The 26,132-nt window shown below is 42.8% G+C and overlaps 1 protein-coding gene across 1 annotated transcript in view; it reads right to left on the bottom strand.

Annotated features, from left to right (window-relative positions):
- LOC310774836 (creatine kinase M-type) overlaps positions 1-24,115 on the bottom strand; it is a gene marked incomplete at its 3' end in the record, with an annotated part of 48,182 nt that extends 24,067 nt beyond the window's left edge. The window contains exons 1-3 of the mRNA XM_083634980.1: positions 23,988-24,115; positions 22,598-22,644; positions 20,324-20,522 (exon numbers count right to left, since the gene is read on the bottom strand). Of these exons, the coding sequence (XP_083491106.1) occupies positions 20,324-20,522; positions 22,598-22,644; positions 23,988-24,003 (262 nt within the window). The 5' untranslated portion in view covers positions 24,004-24,115. The remainder of the gene's footprint in view (positions 1-20,323; positions 20,523-22,597; positions 22,645-23,987) is intronic.
- Between the last annotated feature and the right edge of the window lie 2,017 nt (positions 24,116-26,132).

Raw genomic sequence — 26,132 nt, 5'->3', positions numbered from 1 at the left:
CCCGTGAGTACACCATCTGGGCCTGAGAACCGCCAAGACTCTGAGCTGTCTGCCTTGAAAAAACAAGTGAAAAGACTGAAACAGAAAATTAGTAACAAGACGACTGAGTCAGATGCTGCAGTGGCAGTTTCGACCATGGAGGCATCTAAACAGGCCTCCAACTCCTTCAAAAGAGCACCGAAAAGTTCAGAGGAGAATTTCTGCTATCGGTGTGGAGAGAGCGGACATTTTGCTGGAAAGTGCCATAACCCTGAGCATCAAGGCAAGGTTATCAGGAAGCTAATCCAGGCTTTGAAGGTGCTAAAAGACAAGCAGTCTGGTGATGCTACAGCCAGTGAAGTTAACTGTGGTGTCAAGAAAAGTTCTGTTACCACACCAGAGCCTGCAGGCATCCCTGAAGGTTTGATTGGCCCACCCAGCATTGTACAGTTGAAAGTGAATGGACACTCTTGTAATGCCTTGTGGCTCTCAGGTGACCATTATCTTTGAGTCTTGGTATCAAACTCATCTGTCTGATGTCCAAATTCGTCCAGTGTCTGGTCTAGCCCTCTGGGGACTAAGTGAATCTGACCTCAGCTACCCCTACCGTGGTTATGTTGTGGTGGATCTTGAGTATCCGGCAAAAGTTGCAGGGGCTGACAAGATTGTGGCAGTCCTCGCTCTCATCTGCCCCAGCCCTCGAACTGCAGATCAGACTCCAATCATTGTGGGGACTAATGCCAGTCATGTCCGACGTCTTGTGCAGCATTGTAAAGAGAGTGGCATTGACATCACCCAGACACTGGGAATACAAGCATGTTACAGAGATACACAGCTACCATGTAAAGACACTGCAACAGCCATAGAAGAGGAGGATGATGATGTTGGCTGGGTGACATGGCAAGGCCCAGGCCCCCTGATTCTACCTCCTGGTGGTGACTGTAGTGCAGACTGCAAAGTCGAGTTCAAGCACCAAGTCGACAAAGAAATCCTGATGGTTGACTCATCCCTTGCAGTTCCACTCCCAGCTGGTGTACTACTTCAGCCTATGGTAGTGCCCAGCGAGAAAGTGAACGTCAACAACTTCAGAATCTTGGTCCAGAATGAGTCCCTGACAGAGACAATCATACCAGTAGGGACCATTATCGGACATATGTACCTGACCGACGCAGTCACCACTCTCACTCCTTCCAAGACATCTGCACCCGAGTTTGATGCTGACCTGATCAACTTTGGAGACTCACCTGTCTCAGAGGAGTGGAAAGAACGACTTCGTCAAAAGCTATCCACAAGGTCACAGGTGTTCTCCCTGCATGAATGGGATGTCGGATTAGCCAAAGAAGTAGAGCACACGATCCGTTTGACAGATTCACGGCCTTTCCGGGAGCGCTCTCGTCGTCTGGCTCCTGCAGATCTCGAAGATGTAAGAAAGCACCTCCAAGAACTTTTGCATGCGGGGATCATCAAAGAATCTCGTAGCCCCTACGCATCCCCAATCGTGATCGTTAGAAAAAAGAACGGAACCATAAGGATGTGTATTGACTACAGATTTCTGAACAGTCGGACGATCCCTGATCAGTATACAACACCATGCATCGACGATGTGCTGGACTCAATGACAGGGAGCAAATGGTTCTCCGTACTCGACCTGCGGAGCGGCTATTACCAAATAGCCATGGCCGAAGAGGATAAGGAAAAGACGGCATTCATCTGTCCACTGGGCTTCTACCAGTTCGAAAGGATGCCGCAAGGAATAACTGGAGCTCCAGCGACATTCCAAAGATTAATGGAGAAGGCGGTGGGCGATATGAACCTGCTCCAGGTCCTCGTATACCTCGACGACCTGATCGTGTTTGGCCGAACTTTGGAAGAGCATGAGGAGAGACTCCTCAAAGTCCTCGATCGTCTTGCAGAGGTTGGACTGAAGATCTCATTCGACAAGTGTCAATTCTGCCTGCCAAAGGTGAAGTACCTAGGACACATTGTGTCGACCGAGGGAGTCTCGCCTGACCCAACCAAGATTGAGGCAGTCACAGATTGGCCACAGCCCACACACCTGAAGACCCTGCAATCCTTCTTGGGATTTTGTGGCTACTACCGCCGATTTGTAGCCAACTACTCATCCATCGTCAGACCATTGAGTGAACTCACAAAAGGCTACGCCCCAACTCAGCGGGGTAAGAAACATGAAAAAGACAATACAAAGACATACCTGAAGGAGTCTGAACCCTTTGGTGAGAGATGGGACATGTCCTGCACCGAGGCGTTCCATCAGATCATTCACTGCCTCACCCATGCACCTGTGTTGGCATTTGCAGATCCCAACAAGCCCTACATCCTGCATGTTGACGCCAGCTTGAAAGGGCTTGGTGCTGTCCTCTATCAGGAGCACATGGAGGGTCTGAGGCCGGTTGCCTTCGCAAGCAGGAAGCTGAAACCACCTGAGAGAAACTACGCAATCCATCAGTTGGAGTTTCTGTCCCTTAAGTGGGCCGTCGTGGATAAATTCCATGATTATCTCTACGGGGCAAGATTCACTGTACGTACCGACAACAACCCGCTTACGTACGTGCTCTCAACTGCAAAGCTTAGTGCTGTAGGGCACCGGTGGCTTTCTGCCTTATCCACCTATGAGTTTGATGTCAAGTACCGACCCGGCAGACACAACATAGATGCCGACCTGCTCTCAAGAAACATGCCTGATGAGAGCATAGAGGAATGGGAGACCATACCACAGGCTGGTGTGAGATCAATCTGTAAACGAATCTGCATCCCTGGATCCTTGATCAGTCCACCGAGATATGTGGATCAGTTAGGGTCCTCTCCTGACTGTGTGCCCGACATCTATGCATTCCCCACACTCTTGGAGTTGAAGTCGTTGGGACAAATGTCAAAGCAAGAACTGATTAAAGCTCAGGAAGATGATGCAGTCATCGGATCTGCTATCCAAGCCGTAAAGCATGGCAGATGGCCTGAAGAGACTCAAGCCAGCCCAGAACTGTCTCGCATGAAAAAAGAGATGGGGAAGCTGATGATGAAAGATGGGCTACTCCATCGTCTGAGTAAGCGACCCTCTGGAGAAGAAGTCACTCAGCTCGTCCTACCAAGGGAGTTCCGAGAAGTCGTGTTGAAGTCCACACACGATGATTTAGGACACCTGGGCGTAGAGAGAACGACCGACCTGCTGAGGAGCAGATTCTTCTGGCCTAAACTGGCCTTTGATACAGAACAGTACGTAAAGAACTGCGGATAATGCATCACTCGAAAGACCCCTTGTCAGAGAGCAGCTCCGTTGCACCAGATTGTGAGCAGTGGACCGATGGATCTGGTATGCATGGATTTTCTATCAATGGAGCCAGATTCCTCAGGCATAAGCAACGTGTTAGTGGTCACTGATCATTTCACACGCTATGCTCAGGCTTTCCCAACCAGGAACCAGAAAGCACAGACTGTAGCGAAGATCCTGGTTGACAAGTATTTCATCCATTATGGCCTGCCTGCGAGGATCCATTCAGACCAGGGGCGAGACTTTGAGAGTCATTTGATCAAAGAGCTCTTGAAGATGATGGGGATCCGGAAGTCACGCACCACTCCGTATCACCCACAGGGGGATCCACAGCCAGAAAGGTTCAACCGAACTTTGCTTTCCATGCTAGGAACTCTGGGCTGTGAGAAGAAACGGCAGTGGAGCAAACATGTTGGATACTTGGTTCACGCATACAACAGTACCAAGTGCGATGCTACAGGGTACTCACCCTATTCCTTAATGTTCGGCAGAGAAGCCAGGCTTCCCGTAGACGTGTGCTTTGGAACCTCTCCTGATGGCAAAGATGAAGGTAGCCATTCACGCTACGTAGCCAAGCTGAAAGAAGACTTGCAGAGAGCATACAAGCTTGCCTCTGAAGCTGCCGATAAGACACATCAAAGAAACAAGAGGTCATATGATAAACGAGTCAGCTTCCAGTCATTGGATATCGGAGACCGAGTGTTGCTCCGGAACTTAGGATTGAAAGGGAAGCACAAACTGGAGAGTCGGTGGAGTCCAATCCCTTACATTGTGATGGGAAAAATGCCCAACCTTCCTGTATACAAAGTGAAACCTGAAGATGGGAGAGGAGGAGTCAAGACTCTGCACCGTGATCATCTCCTGCCGATTGGACAGTTCGTGAGAATGCCGACCGTGGATGCAGAGGATAACTCACCTGTCAAACCAAGAACCAGAGCTGAGACACACAAAAGATCAAAGAAAGTCGTACCTGAGACTCACGAAACTCCTCAAGAGTTACAAGAGTTCACAGACTCGTCTTCAGACATGGAGTATTACGGACCTCAGAAACCCTACAGTACTCACCTGGAAGAGATCCTACAAAGGAGAAAAGATACTGCCAGACCGCCAGCAATCATCCAAGATGACAGAGATTCTTCTCAACAGTCAGATGGAAATCCTGCTGAGGATAGCTCATCAGAGGATGATAGTTTGGAAGAGGAGCACCGCAGTATGAGAGAAGAGGATACAGCTCAGGATTCAGTCCCTGAGGATGAACCTGATCCAGAGTCTGACCAAGAGGAAGAGGCAGTCAAGGTGCCCAAAGACAATGTGAGAGTCAGACCTGAGCCAAGAGCAAAGAGAGCTGTAAAGCCAACAGTCCGGCTTACGTATGATGAGCCGGGTAGGTCCAGAGACCAGCCTCTAACCATTGTGCACCGAGGTATTGTCATTAAGATTGGACATACTTAGAGCAAAACAAGCCATACACTCTCTAACACCCTAAGTTTTGTTTGTGTCTTATGAGGACATACAGACATTTAGAAGGGGGAGGGTGTAACCCAGTTGAAAAAGTGTTTTGGGTTAATAAGCTATTATTTTGGGTACAGTTGTACGTTTGAAATAATCTATTCATGTTGCCAAAATAACAGTTGTATTATATTGCACTATGTCGAAATGGTTAAAACATTCATTGTTATCAAAATATGTATGACATATGTTAAAAGTTTGTTTACTTACCTATGAAGAAGAATGGCCAATCCGGAGCAAGGTTGAGGGTTCAGTGGAACGGAAGGAGGAAGTGGTCGGGAGAGAGGAAGAAGGGAGAACAACGTGAGATGATGGTGAATTAGCTTACTAGTAGCCAGATATAAAGAAACATTTAGAAAACGTAACCCACGGTTTTCCTCATAGTCTTATAGTTTACCAGTTTAGCGACCTGCTACTCGGGAGTGTAAACTGTGAGTGAGTCTGGCGGATATCTAGTTAACTTCGGCTAGAAGTTACTGAGAAGTTATTCCCCAGTAAATTAGCAAGCTAGTTGGCTAAACTAGCTCAAGCCGGCTATCAGCGTGGAGCGCTCTGTTAACACAGCAGACATACGCCGACGCTACGCCTGCATACAGAGGATCAACACGGACAGTCGGACACACCAGATAGCGATTGAGCCACCTGTGGAAGCTCAATTTCCTCTGGCAACGTTGGAGTTCGTGCTGACCAAGCAGCTACCAGAAGCAAGCCATCTCATCTCGTTCTGTAAGCCAAGAAGCAAGCCTTTCCTCTCGCCTGTATCGTAGGCAGCTGCGAACCGTTCGCGCAAATCTTGGAACTGTGCCAAACTCCCGGACGCTCGTTGAAACCTGGAACTGTGCCAATTCGCGGGACTGAGTGAGTAACGGAGGTTACGAGCGTAACCCTAGTTCTAGGAATATTTTCCCTTTAGCTCTAAAGAGTGAAGAGGATGTTTTTCTTTGGATAATCTACCCAAACAGGCCTGCAACGTTTTGTTTGGTTGAACTCATTTTATTTGGGGTTTATAGTGCCGGCTTAGCATTGCACAGAGTGCATCTAGGTGTGTATGTGGGCCCACAAATAGTAATATTTGAGAACTGTAGTAACATTTTGATTTGGTAAACTGTTTTTCACTTGAATCTATTATTTGGAAGTTATATGGCATTTATGTCAATACAAAAAGAAATGTGGAAACTTACCTGAAACTTACCTGTTTACCTGAAAAGAAGAGAAACTCGAATTGTTTGTTTATTTGAATATCTATTTTGTTTATATTTCTATCCAACAAATCACTCACTAAATAATTGATTACTATTTTTATAAACCTGAGTTGTGTGATTTACTGAGTTTATGTTTCTACTTACCTGCTAAGAGGGAAAGTTTTCTATTAGAGAAAACTGACATATTGATACATTTATCCCTCGTTAAAAGTGAAGATAAAACCAATTCCATTCCAGGAGGATACAATATTTGGTTTAAAACTGATTGTGTGTGTTACTTAAAATAAGTCCAAGATAATTAAAACTGAATTGATTCAGGGTTAATATAAATAGATATATACATTATATACAAAGAACTCAAGGGCCCTGCCCTCTCTACTATGACTACGGGGTAGGAGCGCTACATTTATTTATCCTGGTTGCTGCTCCACCCTCTGCCGATCTGGGGAGAGCCGAAACTGGCTGCATGCTTCCTCCGAGACATGGGCAGTAGCCAGCTGCTTCTTTTCACCTGACAGGGGAAGCTTCACCGGTAGGACATAGCACATGGGAGGATCACGCTATTCCAACGAGTTCCCCTCCCTCTGAACAGGCACCCGAACGACCAGAGGCTTCCAGACTACGGCGAAAGGAATCCATGTGGATTAGAGGTCTTCGGGTATGCCCGACCCCCCGAATACCCGAGGTTCCGACCCGGACCCGGCCGGGTCTGGGTCCATTCAAAATAAGTGACTCCGGGTCTGGGTCGGTTCCGGTAGCGATTGTCACGGGTCTCGGGGCTCTGACAGTGAAATGCCGGGTCCAATAAAACATGAGTGGACCCGGCGAGTGGCTGTCAGAACTGTGATCAGCGCTGATCTCGAGAGAAACGCATCAAAACAGCACACGTGAGGCTTGTTGTCACAAACTGCAAGTAAATCCACAAAGAAAATAACTAGCAAAGAGCGTTCCCATCTGCAATGAAAATTACTTCCTCGTTTACATGAGGCGCATGTGACCACATGCATGCGCACACATGTGCCTCAGGCAAACGAGGAAGTGATTTTCGTTGCAGAGAGGTAACCCTCTTGCTGGTTCCTCTCGCTATGGATTTAATTGAAGATGACTGTTTCCCGTACTTTTGGATTATTATTCGATGATCGCATGGTGAGTACACAAGTCACAACATGTATGTGATTGTTTCTAGGGCTGTTGTGTGTGTTTTTGGGCGAAGGAACGGCGGTAGCATAGAGACTGCCACTGACTGTACTATCTAACTAGCGTTAGGCAGCATCAACCAGGGGAGAATGCTATAACGTTAGTTAATAAAGATGCACAAAGTTTCATTTGATATACAACTTGTAGCAGTTAACAAGCAACTTTGACGTCGAAACCACTAGTCTCTGCCTCGGTATTTCTCGGATCTGAATGGGGCCGGGTCTCAGATTTCTAATAATAGACGGGTCCACTCCGGGTCCGGGTCCGACATTTATCGGTTCTGAACGGGGCCGGGTCTCAGATTTCTAATAATAGACGGGCCCATTACGGGTTCGGGCACAAATTCCCCGGGTCCATTAGGGTCCGGGTCCGTGATTTTAGACCCGTGCAGACCCTCTAATGTGGATGGCTGGACTACGACTATGCATTTGAACTGTTCTCGTCGTTTCTTTATTGTGCTTTCACCAAGAATTTGGTTCCGTGATGTTTCACTGGACATACGGCATACCCGTGGTGTTGTTCAAGCGGCCTTCAGGTTTGCAACTTCTAGTGCTCAATGATAGCACAGCTTCCATCCCAAGTGTCCTGCTCCATTTAGCCCAACAGGACGAGACTCATTATGAGCAAACAGAGCAGCAACAAAACATCAATGTAGACCTCGTTCATCGTGCCCTTGACTCTATGGTGAACGAGTATGATAGGTTGGAAGCAGAGCAATACCAATTGGCCCCTGTCTAGGCAGTCCTGGTCGCTGCTCCACCCCCTCTGCTGATCTGGGGAGGGTGTGTAGACTCTCACATGTCTCCTGTCAGAGGTGGAAAGTACTCAAGTACAAGTACTCAATTACAAGTACTTGAGTAGTTTTCTTTAGAATTTGTAATTTTTACAGTATTTTTTATAATGCTATGCTTTTACTCTTGCTCAATTTGTGTGTGTGTGTGTGTGCGTGTGTGTGTGTGTGTGTGTGTGTGTGTGTGTGTGTGTGCATGTTTTCTTCCTGTCATCTGTGGCGTCCCTCAAGGGTCAGTTCTCGGACCGATCCTATTTATCCTCTACATGCTCTCCCTCGGAAATGTCATTACCCAACATGGCATATCTTTTCACTGTTACGCTGATGACACTCAGCTATACCTCAAAACTCTCCCAACCCCCTCTGCATCATCATCTTCACTGACCACCTGCCTTGAGGAGATAAGGGCATGGATGAAACAGAACTTCCTGCAAATAAACAGTTCCAAAACCGAGGCTATGTTAGTTGGCACTCCACACCAGGTCCAGTCATCCCCCATAACCCGCATCACCTTTTCCGGCCAAGACATTCCCCTCTCCACATCAGTTACCAACCTGGGTGTTAGGTTTGACCCTCACCTGACCTTCGACACCCACATCAAACAACTCTGCAAAACCTCTTTCTTTCACCTAAAAAACATCTCCAAACTCCGTCCCACACTCAGCCTGCCAGATGCCGAAAAACTTGTCCATGCCTTTGTCTCCTCAAGGCTGGACTACTGCAACGCGCTCCTAATCGGGATTCCAAGCAAGAGCTTTCAAAGACTACAATATATCCAAAACAGTGCAGCTAGGATCCTGATGAGAGTCCGCAAATATGACCACATCACTCCCATCCTACACTCACTACACTGGCTCCCTGTGTCCTCCCGGATCATGTACAAAACCTCTCTGCTCACACATCAGTGTATCCATGGACATGCCCCCCAATACCTCAAATAACTGCTCACAACACAAACCTCCTCCCGTAACCTCCGCTCAAAAAACAACCACCTCCTCCATCCCCCCAGGACCAAGCTCCGCACCATGGGAGACCGGGCATTCTGCTCGGCCGCTCCCCATCTGTGGAACAGCCTTCCCGACCATCTAAGGGCACCACAGACGGTGGATGCTTTTAAAAAGGGACTAAAAACTTTCCTTTTTAATAAAGCCTTCTCCTAGCTCTATGCTTTTCCTTAGTTTCTCAGGCTTTTTATGTGATTTTTAATGTTCTTTTAATTATGTTTTTCTTTTAATTATTATTATTTTATTTTATTTCTCTCTATGTTTTTATCTTTTAATTTTTATTATTTTATTATTATTATTATTATTATTATTATTTTTTACCTCTGTAGCACTTTGGGATTTGGTCAAAATGAAAAGTGCAATACAAATACAATTTATTATTATTATTATTATTATTATTATTATTATTATTATTATTATTATTATTATTATTATTATTATTATTATTCAACGGGTTCCTATCTGGAGGAAACCCCAGGGGAGCACGGGGAGAACATGCAACCTCCGCACAGAAAGGCCCTTTTGATGACCCCACCGCACAGGACATGGCGATGGGGACTTGAGCAATTTTAATAAAAGGTATTCTACTCAAGTACTTTTAAATTCTTAGAGACACACATACGTCACACATGCCGTTACGCCCACATGGAAGTCCGCCATGATTAATTGTGGTTGCAAACATCCAGGGCAGGCGCTGCATACCACGCCTTTGATGCTCTTTTTCACTATTTCCTTCATACATTTGTCATGATGCCGGCTGATTACATTAACGTGATCCAGCTTTAGGACGATCTAAGCAAAAACTGAAGCTTTGTGGCCTGCAGGACTCAAAGTATGACAAAAGTAAGATGCTTATCACCAGAGGTGTTATGCCCATAGAAACTGAGGGGGCAGTTAGATTTTTTGATTTTTTAATGTGCAAAATTCATGGCGTAGCGGTCATTAGTCGTAGAGCATCAATCCCCTTTTCAAACATGTGAAAATTAAATCCTGTTAGTTATTAGACATAGTTAGGCATAGTTTGCATAGCAAGTTAGTTGGATACTTGTGCCAGGCAGCTAAAGTTAGTATTGTAATGTTATCCATCCCTCAATCATGTTTACATGTCATGTAGAGCAACGGCGTAGCTACAGGTGTGCCTGGGTGTGCTAGTGCCACCCACACAGGCAGCTGGCACACCCCAAAAAAGGGGGGGGAAATAAGGTTTTTGTTTGTTTGTCTGCAAAACACATCAGCTGTCATGCACAGCCTGTCATGCGTAAGTGTCCGACTGTCCACTATGCCTCTGTGCCCCAGAGCATCATGGGACACTAGCTCAGCTGTCTAGTAAAGTAAACAAAATGCAGCCGCAGCGCCAAATCAAGAAGACATGAAACAGAGCTCGCTTTTAAGCTTTTTCGACAAAGGCAAAAACGTTGCATTTACGAGGAAGAAGATGACTCGTCGCCCTCCCCCTCAACAAGTGCGGCTTGTAGTGCACCCGTTTCCACACCTGTATTGGTGGTGGACAGTGGAGAGACAGACGATGATGAAGATGATGCAGCCGAAACAATGGCGTTAAAGGAGAATTTCGGTTTTTTACACCACGGTCCTCATTTCCAGCTTAAAATATGATGTTTGTGAAACCACACTTCTTCAGAGAAACCACAGAAGGGGGAAGATACGCACTGTAACCCCATCCGGGGCAGATCAACGCCGACTGCTGTGTTGTTGTTAGCTTAGCTTCTAGCTATTAGCTAAATAATTATTTTTACAACCATAATGAACCGTGATCTGACAGAAAAAGTGTCATTTAGAGAGCGCGTGCAGCATGCCCCGCACTGGCCGCAGGCTCCCGTTCTAGCCTGTTTGAGGAGACTACTCGGAGCTCAAAATCTTCCGTGGGCATCCGAATGAAGCCAAACATATTTCGGTGAGTAAAACATCATATTTTAAGCTGGAAATGAGGACCGTGGTGTAAAAAAACGAAATTCTCCTTTAATAACAGCGGGGGACGCAACCAAAACCACACTGGTGGTTTGTGCAGCAGCAGAGTCAGAGGACACTAACGCTACAGATCTCTCTGCAGTAGACGAACCTGCATGCCAACCAAACTTGAGTTCTTTGAGTAGCCCCCCATACGGAAGAGGCATATATACACATATATGGACATACATCCGACACAAGGTCCACATATATGTCACATACATGTACATGTATGCACTTTGCATACAAACCCACCTGAGATATATGTATATATATGTGAGGATCATATATGTGATCCAAATATAAATTGACATATATGATCATATAGGCAATTAACATATATGAGTACTCCCATACATGTGATCATATATGCTCATGTAAGTAATGGACATATAGGATTATTCTAGCATATGTTTAGATATATGTACATATAAGCAATTAACATATAAGAATATTTCTACATATTTCCGCATATATGCAAATACAAGCAACACACATATATGTTATTCTCTTGCATATCAATATATGTGTGCATATGAGCATTAAACATATATGATTATTATTACGTATGTCAACATATATGCTCATATAATCAATTAACATATGCGGATGTTCGCATACATGTAATCATATATGTTTGTGTAAGCATTGAACATATAGGGTTAAACTTACATATGTCTACACATATGTGCATATCAGCAATTAACATATAAGAATTTACTTACATATGTAAGCATGTATGCTCATATAAGCAATTAACATATATGAGTATTCTCATACATGTGATCATATATGTTAATGCAAGTAATGGACATACAGGGTTATTCTTGCATATGTTTAGATATATGTACATATAAGCAATTAACATATAAGAATATTTCTACATATTTCCGCATATATGCAAATGCAAGCAACACACATATATGTTATTCTCTTGCATATCAAAATATGTGTGCATATGAGCATTAAACATATATGATTATTATTACGTATGTCAACATATATGCTCATATAATCAATTCACATATGCGGATGTTCGCATACATGTAATCATATGTTTGTGTAAGCATTGAACATATAGGGTTAAACTTACATATGCCTACATATATGTGCATATCAGCAATTACCATATAAGAATTTACTTACATATGTAAGCATGTATGCTCATATAAGCAATTAACATATATGAGTACTCCCATACATGTGATCATATATGCTCATGTAAGTAATGGACATATAGGGTTATTCTTGCATATGTTTAGATATATGTACATATAAGCAATTAACATATAATAATATTTCTACATATTTCCGCATATATGCAAATACAAGCAACACACATATCTGTTATTCTCTTGCATATCAAAATATGTGTGCATATAAGCATTACACATATATGATTATTATTACGTATGTCAACATATATGCTCATATAATCAATTAACATATGCGGATGTTCGCATACATGTAATCATATATGTTTGTGTATGCATTGAACATATAGGGTTAAACTTACATATGTCTACACATATGTGCATATCAGCAATTAACATATAAGAATGTACTTACATATGTAAGCATGTATGCTCATATAAGCAATTAACATATATGAGTATTCTCATACATGTGATCATATATGTGCATGCAAGTAATGGGCATACAGGGTTATTCTTGCATATGTTTAGATATATGTACATATAAGCAATTAACATATACGAATATTTCTACATATTTCCGCATATATGCAAATACAAGCAACACACATATATGTTATTCTCTTGCATATCAACATATGTGTGCATATAAGCATGAAACATATATGATTATTATTACGTATGTCAACATATATGCTCATATAATCAATTAACATATGCGGATGTTCGCATACATGTAATCATATATGTTTGTGTAAGCATTGAACATATAGGGTTAAACTTACATATGTCTACACATATGTGCATATCAGCAATTAACATATAAGAATTTACTTACATATGTAAGCATGTATGCTCATATAAGCAATTAACATATATGAGTATTGTCATACATGTGATCATATATGTTCATGCAAGTAATGGACATACAGGGTTATTCTATTATGTTTAGATATATGTACATATAAGCAATTAACATATTAAGAATGTTTCTACATATTTCTGCGTATATGCAAATACAAGCAACACACATATATGTTATTCTCTTGCATATCAAAATATGTGTGCATTTAAGCATTAAACATATATGATTATTATTACGTATGTCAACATATATGCTCATATAATCAATTAACATATGCGGATGTTCGCATACATGTAATCATATATGTTTGTGTAAGCATTGAACATATAGGGTTAAACTTACATATGTCTACACATATGTGCATATCAGCAATTAACATATAAGAATTTACTTACATATGTAAGCATGTATGCTCATATAAGCAATTAACATATATGAGTATTCTCATACATGTGATCATATATGTGCATGCAAGTAATGGACATACAGGGTTATTATTGCATATGTTTAGATATATGTACATATAAGCAATTAACATATAAGAATATTTCTACATATTTCCGCATATATGCAAATGCAAGCAACACACATATATGTTATTCTCTTGCATATCAAAATATGTGTGCATATAAGCATTAAACATATATGATTATTATTACATATGTCAACATATATGCTCATATAATCAATTAACATATGCGGATGTTCGCATACATGTAATCATATATGTTTGTGTAAGCATTGAACATATAGGGTTAAACTTACATATGCCTACATATATGTGCATATCAGCAATTACCATATAAGAATTTACTTACATATGTAAGCATGTATGCTCATATAAGCAATTAACATATATGAGTATTGTCATACTTGTGATCATATATGTTCATGCAAGTAATGGAGATACAAGGTTATTCTATTATGTTTAGATATATGTACATATAAGCAATTAACATATAAGAATGTTTCTAGATATTTCTGCGTATATGCAAATACAAGCAACACACATATATGTTATTCTCTTGCATATCAAAATATGTGTGCATTTAAGCATTAAACATATATGATTATTATTACGTATGTCAACATATATGCTCATATAATCAATTAACATATGCGGATGTTCGCATACATGTAATCATATATGTTTGTGTAAGCATTGAACATATAGGGTTAAACTTACATATGTCTACATATATGTGCATATCAGCAATTAACATATAAGAATTTACTTACATATGCAAGCATGTTTGCTCATATAAGCAATTAACATATGAGTATTCTCATACATGTGATCATATATGTTCATACAAGTAATGGACATACAGGGTTATTCTCGCATATGTTTAGATATATGTACATATAAGCAATTAACATATAAGAATATTTCTACATATTTCCGCATATATGCAAATACAAGCAACACACATATATGTTATTCTCTTCCATATCAAAATATGTGTTCGTATAAGCATTAAACATATATGATTACTATTATGTATGTCAACATATATGCTCATATAATCAGTTAACATATGCGGATATTCTCATACATGTAATCATATATGTTTGTGTACGCATTGAACATATAGGGTTAAACTTACATATGTCTACATATATGTGTATATCAGCAATTAACATAGAAGACTTTACTTACATATGTCTACATATATGTGTATATCAGCAATTAACATGACTTTACTATGTCAGCAGGTATGCTCATATAAGCAATTAACATATATGAGTATTCTCATACATGTGATCATCTATGTTCATGTAAGTAATCCAGGGTGCAGCAGAGAGACTGGTTGGAGGGGGCGTGAACATTTCTCCAGAATTTGCATGGAAGTCCCATGATGCATTTGGGGCAGAGATTAGGGATCTAATATGGTTAATAACTCCACAGGATTTAATTTATGAAGCTTTTAAATTATATATTTGGAATCAGCTTTACGATGAGCTTCTAAATCATATATAATATATAATGTTTACACTAAAACCATAATATAGACTGTGGGGCATTTTAATGACTCCACTGTCAAAAAACCCTTATTTTTAAATCTCATGCACACTGGACAAACCTTGAAAATATCCAGTAGTGCTGGAAGTCTTGCACAAAACTAACCATTTTCATGGTGGGTTTCACTTCTGAGATGTTGTTCAATCAAAAATAATTTGGAAAATTACATCTCTTTTAATTAAGAGATATGTGTTTTGATTCCATACATGTTCATATATTGTGATATATATGCACATATATCCTGGATATATAGGTGGATATATGTCGAATAGAGATAAATACATACAGTTATACACAGGTAATAGTCATATATGTTCATATAAAATAAAACATATATGTATGTATAGTTATTATTCATATATAGTTTTATATGTATTAACCATATATGCCCGTATAGTGTCAATACATACAAATGTACATATAATTAATTGCCATATGTGTCCATATACAATCTATACATGTATGCACATATATAATTATATAGGACAAACATATATGGACCATATATGAAACGTTCCAATTCCATACATGTTCATATATTGTGATATATATGCACATATATGCACATCTATCCTGGATATATAGGTGGATATATGTCGAATACAGATAAATACATACAGTTATACACAGGTAATAGTATTATATGTTCATATAAAATAAAACATATGTATGTATAGTTATTATTCATATATTTATATATGTATTAACCATATATGCCCGTATACTGTCAATGCATACAAATGTACATATAATTAATTGCCATATGTGTCCATATACAATCTATACATGTATGCACATATATAATTATAAAGGACAAACATATATGGACCATATATGAAACGTTCCAATTCCATACATGTTCATCTATTGTGATATATATGCACATATATGCACGCATATCCTGGATATATAGGTGGATATATGTCGAATACAGGTAAATACATACAGTTATACACAGGTAATAGTCATATGTGTTCATATAAAATAAAACATATATGTATGTATAGTTATTATTCATATATAGTTTTATATGTATTAAGCATATATGTCCGTATAGTGTCAATGCATACAAATGTACATATAATTAATTACCATATGTGTCCATATACAATCTATACATGTATGCACATATATAATTATATAGGACTAACATATATGGACCATATATGAAACGTTCCAATTCCATACATGTTCATATATTGTGATACATATGCACATATATGCACATATATCCTGGATATATATGTGGATATATGTCGAATACTTATATGAACATATACTACATGTATGTTTACTACATATATGTGTATATATGCCTCTTCCGTATGGCCTGGCTGGGTTCTCCGGTTCTGCAGATAGGTACTATTGAGTTCTTTCCCAACTAGAACACTCTTTGGAAAAAGTAGGTGAGACTTTTTTGAGATACCAAAGTGGTTTTACATGTTGCCAAAAAATACAATTTAATTGAGTGTGAAAAGGAGTAAACATTGATGGTTATGGTCATAACCTATCTTAATATTCCTCTAAATCTGGCTTGAAAAGACCCCCCAAAAAGAGAAAAGGAACAATTATTGATGGTTAAAACTGAATAATGACATGACAACAGTCTAATAAAGAAAAAAAACATTGCATGGATGCATAACTGGGACGTATCCTCAGTGATGTACCCTGGGTTCATAGGATGTTTCGGGTCTCGCAACATCATACACCCTCGCCCAGGTGACCCAGCCGGGGCTGGCCAAGCCCCAACTTACGTCCCAGTAGCTACCCACGGTCAGCCCTATAGGGAGGGTCGAAGGTGGTCATGCGGTCAGGGCCACTCAATCCGCTGCTCCGGAACTACTCTGCCGGGACCGGGGGAGGGCTCTGGTACGTAGAGGGACCGGGCTCTGTGGGTTGCCACCCGGCCGGGTTCCTCCCTCGTCTAACCAGGTCTATGACCTGTGCGCTGCACCAGACTCCCCCGCTCCAAACATCTCATTCCGAGGTGATGGTATCTTAGTGGACACCATGCAGTACCAGTACTTGGTGGCACTGCAGTCTCCACTTGCGGCTTGAATGGCCCTCCTAAAAGGCCTCTCGTGGGTTGTTGGGCTTCTTCCTCACGGAAGACGCAGGCTGGGGAGCTAACCCATACTGCTACCCGGGTGCCGTCCCTGTTCCGGCTGTCAACTGACTCTCCAGTAGTCACTAGTCTTTCCTGGTTGTCACGTAGTCTATTCCTATGAGTCACTGGCTAGGCCAGGCTAACTAATAAAGAAAAAAAACATCGCATGGATGCATAACTGGGACGTATCCTCAGTGATGTACCCTGGGGTCATAGGATGTTTCGGGTCTCGCAACATCATACACCCTCGCCCAGGTGACCCAGCCGGGGCTGGCCAAGCCCCAACTTATGTCCCAGTAGCTACCCACAGTCAGCCCTATAGGGAGGGTCGAAGGTGGTCATGCGGTCAGGGCCACTCAATCCGCTGCTCCGGAACTACTCTGCCGGGACCGGGGGAGGGGGAGGGCTCTGGTACGTAGAGGGACCGGGCTCTGTGGGTTGCCACCCGGCCGGGTTCCTCCCTCGTCTAACCAGGTCTATGACCTGTGCGCTGCACCAGACTCCCCCGCTCCAAACATCTCATTCCGAGGTGATGGTATCTTAGTGGACACCATGCAGTACCAGTACTTGGTGGCACTGCAGTCTCCACTTGCGGCTTGAATGGCCCTCCTAAAAGGCCTCTCGTGGGTTGTTGGGCTTCTTCCTCACGGAAGACGCAGGCTGGGGAGCTAACCCATACTGCTACCCGGGTGCCGTCCCTGTTCCGGCTGTCAACTGACTCTCCAGTAGTCACTAGTCTTTCCTGGTTGTCACGTAGTCTATTCCTATGAGTCACTGGCTAGGCCAGGCTAACTAATAAAGAAAAAAAACATCGCATGGATGCATAACTGGGACGTATCCTCAGTGATGTACTCAGTGATGTCTAATCCTAATGCTAAATTAAAATGAGATATTCTTCTAAATCTGTCTTAAAACGGCAAAAAAAAACAAAAAAAACATGCAAAACATTTTTTCCAGGAGATTCGCCCCCTCAGATTTTTGGCTTATCACCCTACCCAGGGCCGCGGGAAGTACGGGTGCTGCAGGTGCTGCAGCACCCCCTAGAGGCGAGATGATCCCCCCCCCCCCCCCTTTTTTTTTTTTTTTTTTTTTACAAATGTAATTAAAAATATTTTGCAGTGCACTATGTTCCTTTCTTGTTTCGGGAAATGATGCAATGATTGCATTATTGATATACTGAAAATGTAGCCTATTTAAATAGAATTATCAACAATAACAATCAAGGAAGTTACATGCTTGTAGGCTAGAGAAGAAGAAGAAGCGCGCATGCGCGCACATGTTGTGTTGAACCAACCAACAACCAATAAGAATAGTTTAATCTGGCAATAAAGAAATGTGAACTTGACATGCTATTTTAATAGCCTACTCAAAAATGCACCTCCCACTATACAGCAAAGAGAGGAGTCAATGTTTCTTGATATAATCATTGCCATTCACATCAGAATAATTTGTCTAGTCATTAAGTTTGCTGATAATATTTCTATCATGTTAAGTCTGTGTCATGTTAACTGGTGTATTCAGAGCAAATAGAGAGATATAGAGCATTATAAAACGGCTCTCTCAAATCAAGCAATCTGATTGGTTCACAGCCATTGTATAAATCCAATAACCCACTCCAATAACCCATGGCCATGGGTTATTGGTTGCCATGGCAACTATCTTACTAAAAGCCTTTGGTTACCTCAAAAAAAACAAATGGCGGAGACAGCTGTCAGATCCTTGTGAATCGATCTTCACTAATAACTTTACTAATACTTCGCAGAAAATTATGTTTTGTACAAGAATAGACGCGGGCTAATGTCTTCTTTGCAAAAAAAAGGCTGTTAACCCCGCATTTAACCTCGCATTTAACCCCGTAACGTTAGATGGTTTCGGGCTTTGCAGAAAGCTCTCAGCTTCTCAGCAAGCGCTGAGAATGCAGCGCTGCGCTCGAGCTGCCTGTCGGGCTTTCCAGAAAGCTCTCAGCTTCTCAGCAAGCGCCAGGATTGGCCAATGTCAACTTCAGTCTCCAGAACGATCCAATCAAATCACCCGCACGTTCTTGCGGTCCCGCCTTACAGTAGTGGTTCAACTGACTCTATCAGAATGACATGCCAGTCGGAGTCGGACTTATAGTATTATTATTATTATTATATTATCATACTTGGAAACCGTTTTATAAAAGCAATATAGCACTCGAGCAGCATGTGTTGTGGCTGATAATATTTCTATCATGTGCCCCTGCGGCCTCGTGGGATAACAGCTGAGCAGCGGGATACATTTGCCTCAACACACTGGCTCTCATGCTATATTGCTTAATTATCATCATGCTATATATCTCCCTCTTTGCTCTGAATGAGTGAGAAAAGGAGAAAATACTGAATAATTACATCACAACAGTATCCTAATCTTAATTTAAAATGAGATATTCCTCTAAATATGGCAAAAAAATGTAAAAAAAAACGTCAATTTTTTTTTCGGCTGAAGAAATATCACAAAATAATCACAACATACTGAAGAAAGACAAGAGGTTCCAAAGTGTAAGAATTTCACCACAAATATCACAACTATATTTCTTTGTCTTGTTTGTGTCCGCCGAGCTCCATTGGCAAAACAGCGAGTTTGAACCAAGTGCCGTATTTAGTGTTTTTACCAGTTCTATTTACCAAGAGTGTGTGTGTGGAGAGCAGGAAGCATCGACTATAATTCGGCTGTCTGCAGAAAACTTGTGAGCGATGAAAACTGATGGAATCTCAATCCAAATGTTAAACAAGCAGCTCACCAGTAGACAGTCTTGTGCCAACGTTAGCGCTAATGCCAGAACCAGTGGTTTTTAGCGTACTCTCCTCTCGGGCTCCTTCTCGTGGCTAGGGAGGGACCTTGAAAAAACGACTATCTTTCATAAGATGGTGGTTGTTGTAGCCCCCTGCACTATACCACTTCAACAAAGTTTTGCACTACGACTGAAAAAGATGACAATTCATGCATTTCAAATGCAGCCAAATACCCGTATGTGTGTCTGAAAGAATGTACACTCTGAGTAAATGAGTAAATTTAAACCCAACCAATCATCACTCCCCATGCTTAAACCCAACCCCTAACTCCAGCCAATCATCACTCCCCATGCCTAAACCCAACCCCTAACTCCAGCCAATCATCACTCCTCATGTCCCTCCGGACGATTCATTCTAGCATCGACATTTTGCGTGGATGTAATCCCACAGGAACTGGCTAACATTAAGATGACATCACACTGACATCACCTGGTTCCTCGAGCCCCGGACGAATGACATCATCAAAGATGACGCCGCTGTGGGTGCAGCGGGTGAACTGGCGGCGGTACATGGCGGGGGTGAGGATCTGCCCCATCAGGGTGGAGTTCCTGCCCAGGTCAGGGAACTCCTCCTCTGGGGAACCTCTCTTCATGTGGAACTGGGACATGGGGTCCGGGGGAACCAAACTCTGAGCGCACAGGATGTGGTCATACAAGAAAACAGAGCGGTTTAGAATTGATTTGATTAAAATTTTTAGACATGCCAAAAAAAAGTAATAATAATTAATTAATTAATTAATTAATTAATGCATTTTTACTGCAGCCAGGGTGACGGAAAAACTCTTGAGATTAAAGTCAGAAATGACAGAGAGAGAGCGAGAGAGAGAGAGAGAGAGAGAGAGAGAGAGAGAGAGAGAGAGAGAGAGAGATCTGAATCTCTGTTCTGGAGATGAGTGAATTTGGTGCTGGGGCGGACTGGGATCATAATTCAGGCCGGGCATTAGATACCAAGCAGGCCAGGCCGATATGGGCCGACGCACGTGGCGAAAAAGTTTGGGCCGTTTGAAGCCCAATTTGGGTCGTTTGAAGCCAGATTTGGGCTGTTTGAAGCCCGATTTGGGTCGTTTGAAGCCAGATTCGGGCCATTTGAAGCCCAATTTGGGCCGAGTCTAATTTTACAATTGTACTGACTGCGGGCACAAAAAAAAAAAAAAAAAAAAAATTGCAGGCCAGGCCAGGCCAGGCCACCGGGCATTTGCCCGACGTGCCCGATTATGCAGTCCGCGCCTGCTGACACACCTCTTTATGTTCACGGTGTCTGTGCTGTGGCAACAGAAATGTTTCACCTGGTTGATCCTACAGATACAGTCAGTCTGTGTGGGAACGTCCACAAAATGTTATATGGCTGGTGCGTGAGTGGGGTACAACCCCCCATATATCTCAATGGGTTGACTCACCAAAAGATGGTGCTGCGGCTCTACACTACAGAATTGGGGATTCTAGAGCAGGTACATAGACGTCTTGTCAGATGTGCGTTTACTGGGGTGGTTGAACCACTGATCGTGTCTGCTTGGGCTGGGCTAGCAGCTAAATGCTAACTATGCTGAATGGGGAGAACGGGAGGATTTACCCCACCCTGACCACGCCCCCACGCTGACGAGGCATCGACTCAACCTGACCTACAGTATACCATGCAAAATGAAGCAATCCATGCCAACAAAAACATTTTTTCTTGCAAAATTTTGACCCCCTTCCCCCCCCCCCTGCAAATTTACTGACTTTAATCTCACAAGGTTTGAGTTTCTGGGGCACGTTTGTGGCTCAGTGGTCTAAGGCAGGGGTTCCCAACCTTTTTGTGCCAAGGACCGGTAGATAGATGGAAAAAAAGTCGCGGACCGGTTGTCAATTTTAATAATAAAAATAAATAAATAAATAAAAATAAAAATAAAAATAAACATAGGCTATAATATTATAGGCTGTGTGGTAGTTGAAACATAGTTTCAAGTTGACGTTTATTTATGTTTGTAATTTGTAAAACTTTTTATTTTTTTTGGACCGGGCTCGCAGCCCGTACCAATTGCGTTGCGGCCCGGTACCGGTCCGTGGTTGGGGACTACTGGTCTAAGGAACGTGCCATGTAAATATGACCCAGCTTAGTCACATGCCATCCCACTCTCTCTGCCAGTCCTTCCTGTCTGTCTCTACTTTCAGCTGTTAAACACCCCTCACCTAGCAGAGGTCAAAGGAAAAATCACCCCAATGTCGCCACCACTTTCCAAATCAAACCTACACCTTTGCCTACAGTGGCCAAAATACGCTGTCATACATTTTGGACTCAGCTGGGAAATTGACTGCATTAATAGTAAGTGATTCCTGACTTTGCTATCAGCCCTCAGAGAGAATGTCAAGGTTATTATGACTGCTGTCACTGGTTCTCAAAGTGCTTGACTGGGTTCTATAGGGGGTCCCAGCAAAAAAAGGCGAATCATTTATTTTTACTATAATACCATCCATAAGTAACACAATGACAGAATGTATGACTGTTTTGGTCATGGGTCTCATATACATTCTGTAATAAAAAAAATCGAAATTGGATCAGATGGGGGACCCTGGGACAAAATCTTAGTAAATGCGGGTCTGTGGCTTAATTTGTGTCAGTTTAGGGTCATTGATGTGAAAAAGTTTGCTCTAAGGCTAAGCTATTGCTTTAGCTTGGTGAGAAAGCATCACTGACTCGTACTGCATCATGCTGGATCAGCTTTACCTCCAGGATGGGCCGGTACCTCGCCTCCAGAGGGAACGAGACTGGAGCTGGAAGAAATCAAAATGTTTTCAATACTGAAACAGATCAGAAGCATCATCTCACAGAGGTCCTACATGTCTGGTCCACTTTCTTAATTACATGATCTTGTTACTGTCTGGGTTTTTTTTACCACAAATTTTATGTTTATGTATGTTTGGACTGAATGATTGTAGTTTGCTACGATTTAAAATACATAGACAGATATTGGAGTTTATCCGTAAGCCGAGAAGAGTAATCTGACTTTATTTTAGCATGTGGTTCAGCCCAGCTGCCAGAATAAAATGTCAGCATTGTACATTTTTGTAGAATAGCAGTGTTTCCCAAACTATGGGTTGCGTACCCGTGGGGAGTGGGTCGCCAACTGGTTGTCATTAACTCAACATCAACTCATTACCTTATATTTTTTGTGAGTTTGGGTCGCAGGGAGACACAAAATGTATATTTTGGGCCCCAAGATGAAACAGTTTGGGAACCTCTGATCTATAGTATGAACATTTCTGACCCAAAATATGTTCTAGAGGGGAATAGCGAGGCACTGCCTGCACTATCCCCCCCTCTCTGGTCACAGCTCTTTGTCATTTTTCTGTGACTACCCATGGCACAAATTTTAACATGGAATACCAGGGGCACGAGATTTTGGGGGGATGGCTTATTGCTTGTATCCTGGGGAGGGTGCTCAAGTGTGGGTATGCAGGTTCTGCTTGTGCCTGGGTTTCTGGAGTCTGGGTAGCTCCTGGAGGTTGTTTCCCCCAAGATACAGGTGGGGAGGCGTACTGGAATGTAGGGGGTAGCTCCTGGAGGTCGTCTCCCCTGGCTCCTGGAGGCCGGTCAGAGAGGGTGGCCTGTCCTGGGTCCTCAAGGCCGATTTGGTGGCAGGGTGGGTGGAACTATAAAGACGAGCTTTTAACTTTTTAACATTGGTTCTTTGCTGGAACTCCAGGGTGGCGGTGTCCCCTGGGTCCTCAAGGCCATGTTTGGTGCATCAAACACCAACAATGATTCGAGGGTGGGCGTCTCCCCTTGGTCCTAGAGCCTGACTTTAGTCATTGAAATGTGAGCTGGGGGGGGGGGGGAGGGGGTTTATCCTGGGTCCTAGAGCCCGACTTTTGTGCTTCAAATTTGGGTAGAGGTGAGCTGGAGGCTGGGGGGGTGGGATGTCCTGGTTTGGTGCTTCAAATGACAAACAGATCCAAAAATAAGAATAAAATAATAAGAATAAAACCAAAATATTAGGCTTTAACAAAATATTGACAGTCCTATAAAATTGTCTTAAAACAAGATTTGAAAGAGGACACTGAATGATTTAATCATTTAGTTTAGGGTGTGAAAGAGGCATGATGTGAAAACGTACGTTTAATCTTCCACATGTTGTGAGCAGGTCTGCTGTCTGCTCTGTCTGTTCCTCTGTCGTCCGCTGCTCTGCTGTCTGTCTGCTCCTCTGTCTGCTCCTCTAGTCTCCTCTGTCTGCTCCTCTGCTCTCCTCTGTCTGCTCGTCTGGTCTCCTCTGCTGTCTGTTCCTCTGCTGTCTGACTGCTCCTCTGTCTGTTCCTCTGTCGTCCGCTCCTCTGCTGTCTGTCTGCTCCTCTAGTCTCCTCTGTCTGCTCGTCTGGTCTCCTCTGCTGTCTGTTCCTCTGTCTATTTGTCTGGTCTCCTCTGCTGTCTGTTCCTCTGTCTGCTCCTCTGGTCTCCTCTGCTGTCTGTACCTCTTTCTGCTCCTCTGCTGCCTGCTCCTCTGTCTGCTCCTCTGCTGCCTGCTCCTCTGTCTGCTCCTCTGCTCTCCTCTGCTGTCTGCTCCTCTGTCTGCTCGTCTGGTCTCCTCTGCTGTCTGTTCCTCTGTCTATTTGTCTGGTCTCCTCTGCTGTCTGTTCCTCTGTCTGCTCCTCTGGTCTCCTCTGGTCTCCTCTGCTGCCTGCTCCTCTGCTGTCTGCTCCTCTGTCTGCTCCTCTGCTCTCCTCTGCTGTCTGCTCCTCTGCTCTCCTCTGTTGAACAATACAACTAAGAATAGAAGCTCATCTCATCCTGCCGGAGTCCAATTACAGTCCAAACAATGTCAACCTTTTTATAACTCCATGCAAATTAACACTACTGCTGTGTGTGTGTGTGTGTGTGTGTGTGTGCGCGCGCGTGCGTGCGTGTGTGTGTGTGTGTGTGTGTGTGTCTATGTGTGTGTGTGTGTGTGTGTTTATGTGTGTGTGTGTGTGTGTGTGTGTATGTTTAGGTGTGTGTGTGTGTGTGTGTGTGTGTGTATGTATTTGTGTGAGAAAGAGTTTGTTTGATTGATTGATTTATTGTATTTATAGCAGAACAAAATCAAAGGGATAGACATGCAAAAGTGTGAACACTTATTTCCAACATGGTCCCTGGTCTTATAGAAACATGACGGTAACACATAACCATACAGAGTCTTGCCACCTTCAGAAGTTCTCTGACGACTCTGCGATAGTTGGATGTATCAGAGATGGCGATGAAGAAGAGTATCGGGCTGTGGTGGCTAACTTTGTCACATGGTGTGAGCAAAACCACCTGCAGCTCAACGTGACAAAGACAAAGGAGCTAGTGGTGGACCTGAGGAGGGTCAAGGCACCGGTGACCCCTGTTTCAATCCACGGGGTCAGTGTGGACATCGTGGAGGACTACAAGTACCTTTGAGTGTACATTGACAATAAACTGGACTGGGCTAAGAACACTGAAGCACTCTACAAGAAGGGGCAAAGCCGTCTCTACTTCCTGAGACGGCTGAGGTCTTTCAACGTCTGCCGGACCATGCTGAGGATGTTCTAAGAGTCGGTGGTGGCCAGTGCCTTCTTGTATGCTATAGTGTGCTGGGGCAGCAGGCTGAAGGCAGCGGACGCCAACAGACTCAACAAACTGATCCGTAAGGCCAGGGACATTGTGGGGCTGGAGCTGGGCTCTCTGACAGCGGTGTCGGAGAAGAGAACGCTGACCAGGCTACGCTCCATCATGAACAATAACTCTCACCCACTCCACGGCGTGCTGGTCAAACAGAGGAGCACATTCAGTGAGAGGCTGATCCCACCCAGATGCACCACAGAGAGGCACAGGAAATCATTCCTGCCTGTGGCCATTGGACTCTTTAACGCCTCACTAAGAAGAGCACCTCGGAGACGCCGATAGGATAGCTGTGCCTTAGTTAGGTCACACGTAATGTGCAATTTGATTTAATTTAATTCCAGTGTGCAATAACTGCAATTTGACATGTACTGTACATAAATTGTAACTGTAACTACTTATTGAATGCTATTCTACAATTCTTACTTTTACTATCCCATCCCTATTTTATTCTATGTTATTCTATTTTATTCTATTGCATTTTATTGCATTCTTGTATTGACTGTTTTTACGTTTAGGGAGATACTGTGTGTGTGATACTGTGTTATGCTATGTTGTGTAATGTGGATATTTCATGCCCGAGTGCGAGCAACTGTAACTTGTTCCAATTTCCCCCCGGGGATCATTAAAGTCTTTCTGATTCTGA

This window comes from Poromitra crassiceps (genome assembly GCF_964638095.1).
Source record: "Poromitra crassiceps genome assembly, chromosome: 4".
NCBI lineage: Eukaryota > Metazoa > Chordata > Actinopteri > Beryciformes > Melamphaidae > Poromitra > Poromitra crassiceps.
Note: the sequence above shows the minus strand (reverse complement) of the source record. Positions and strands in the feature narration are given on the sequence as shown.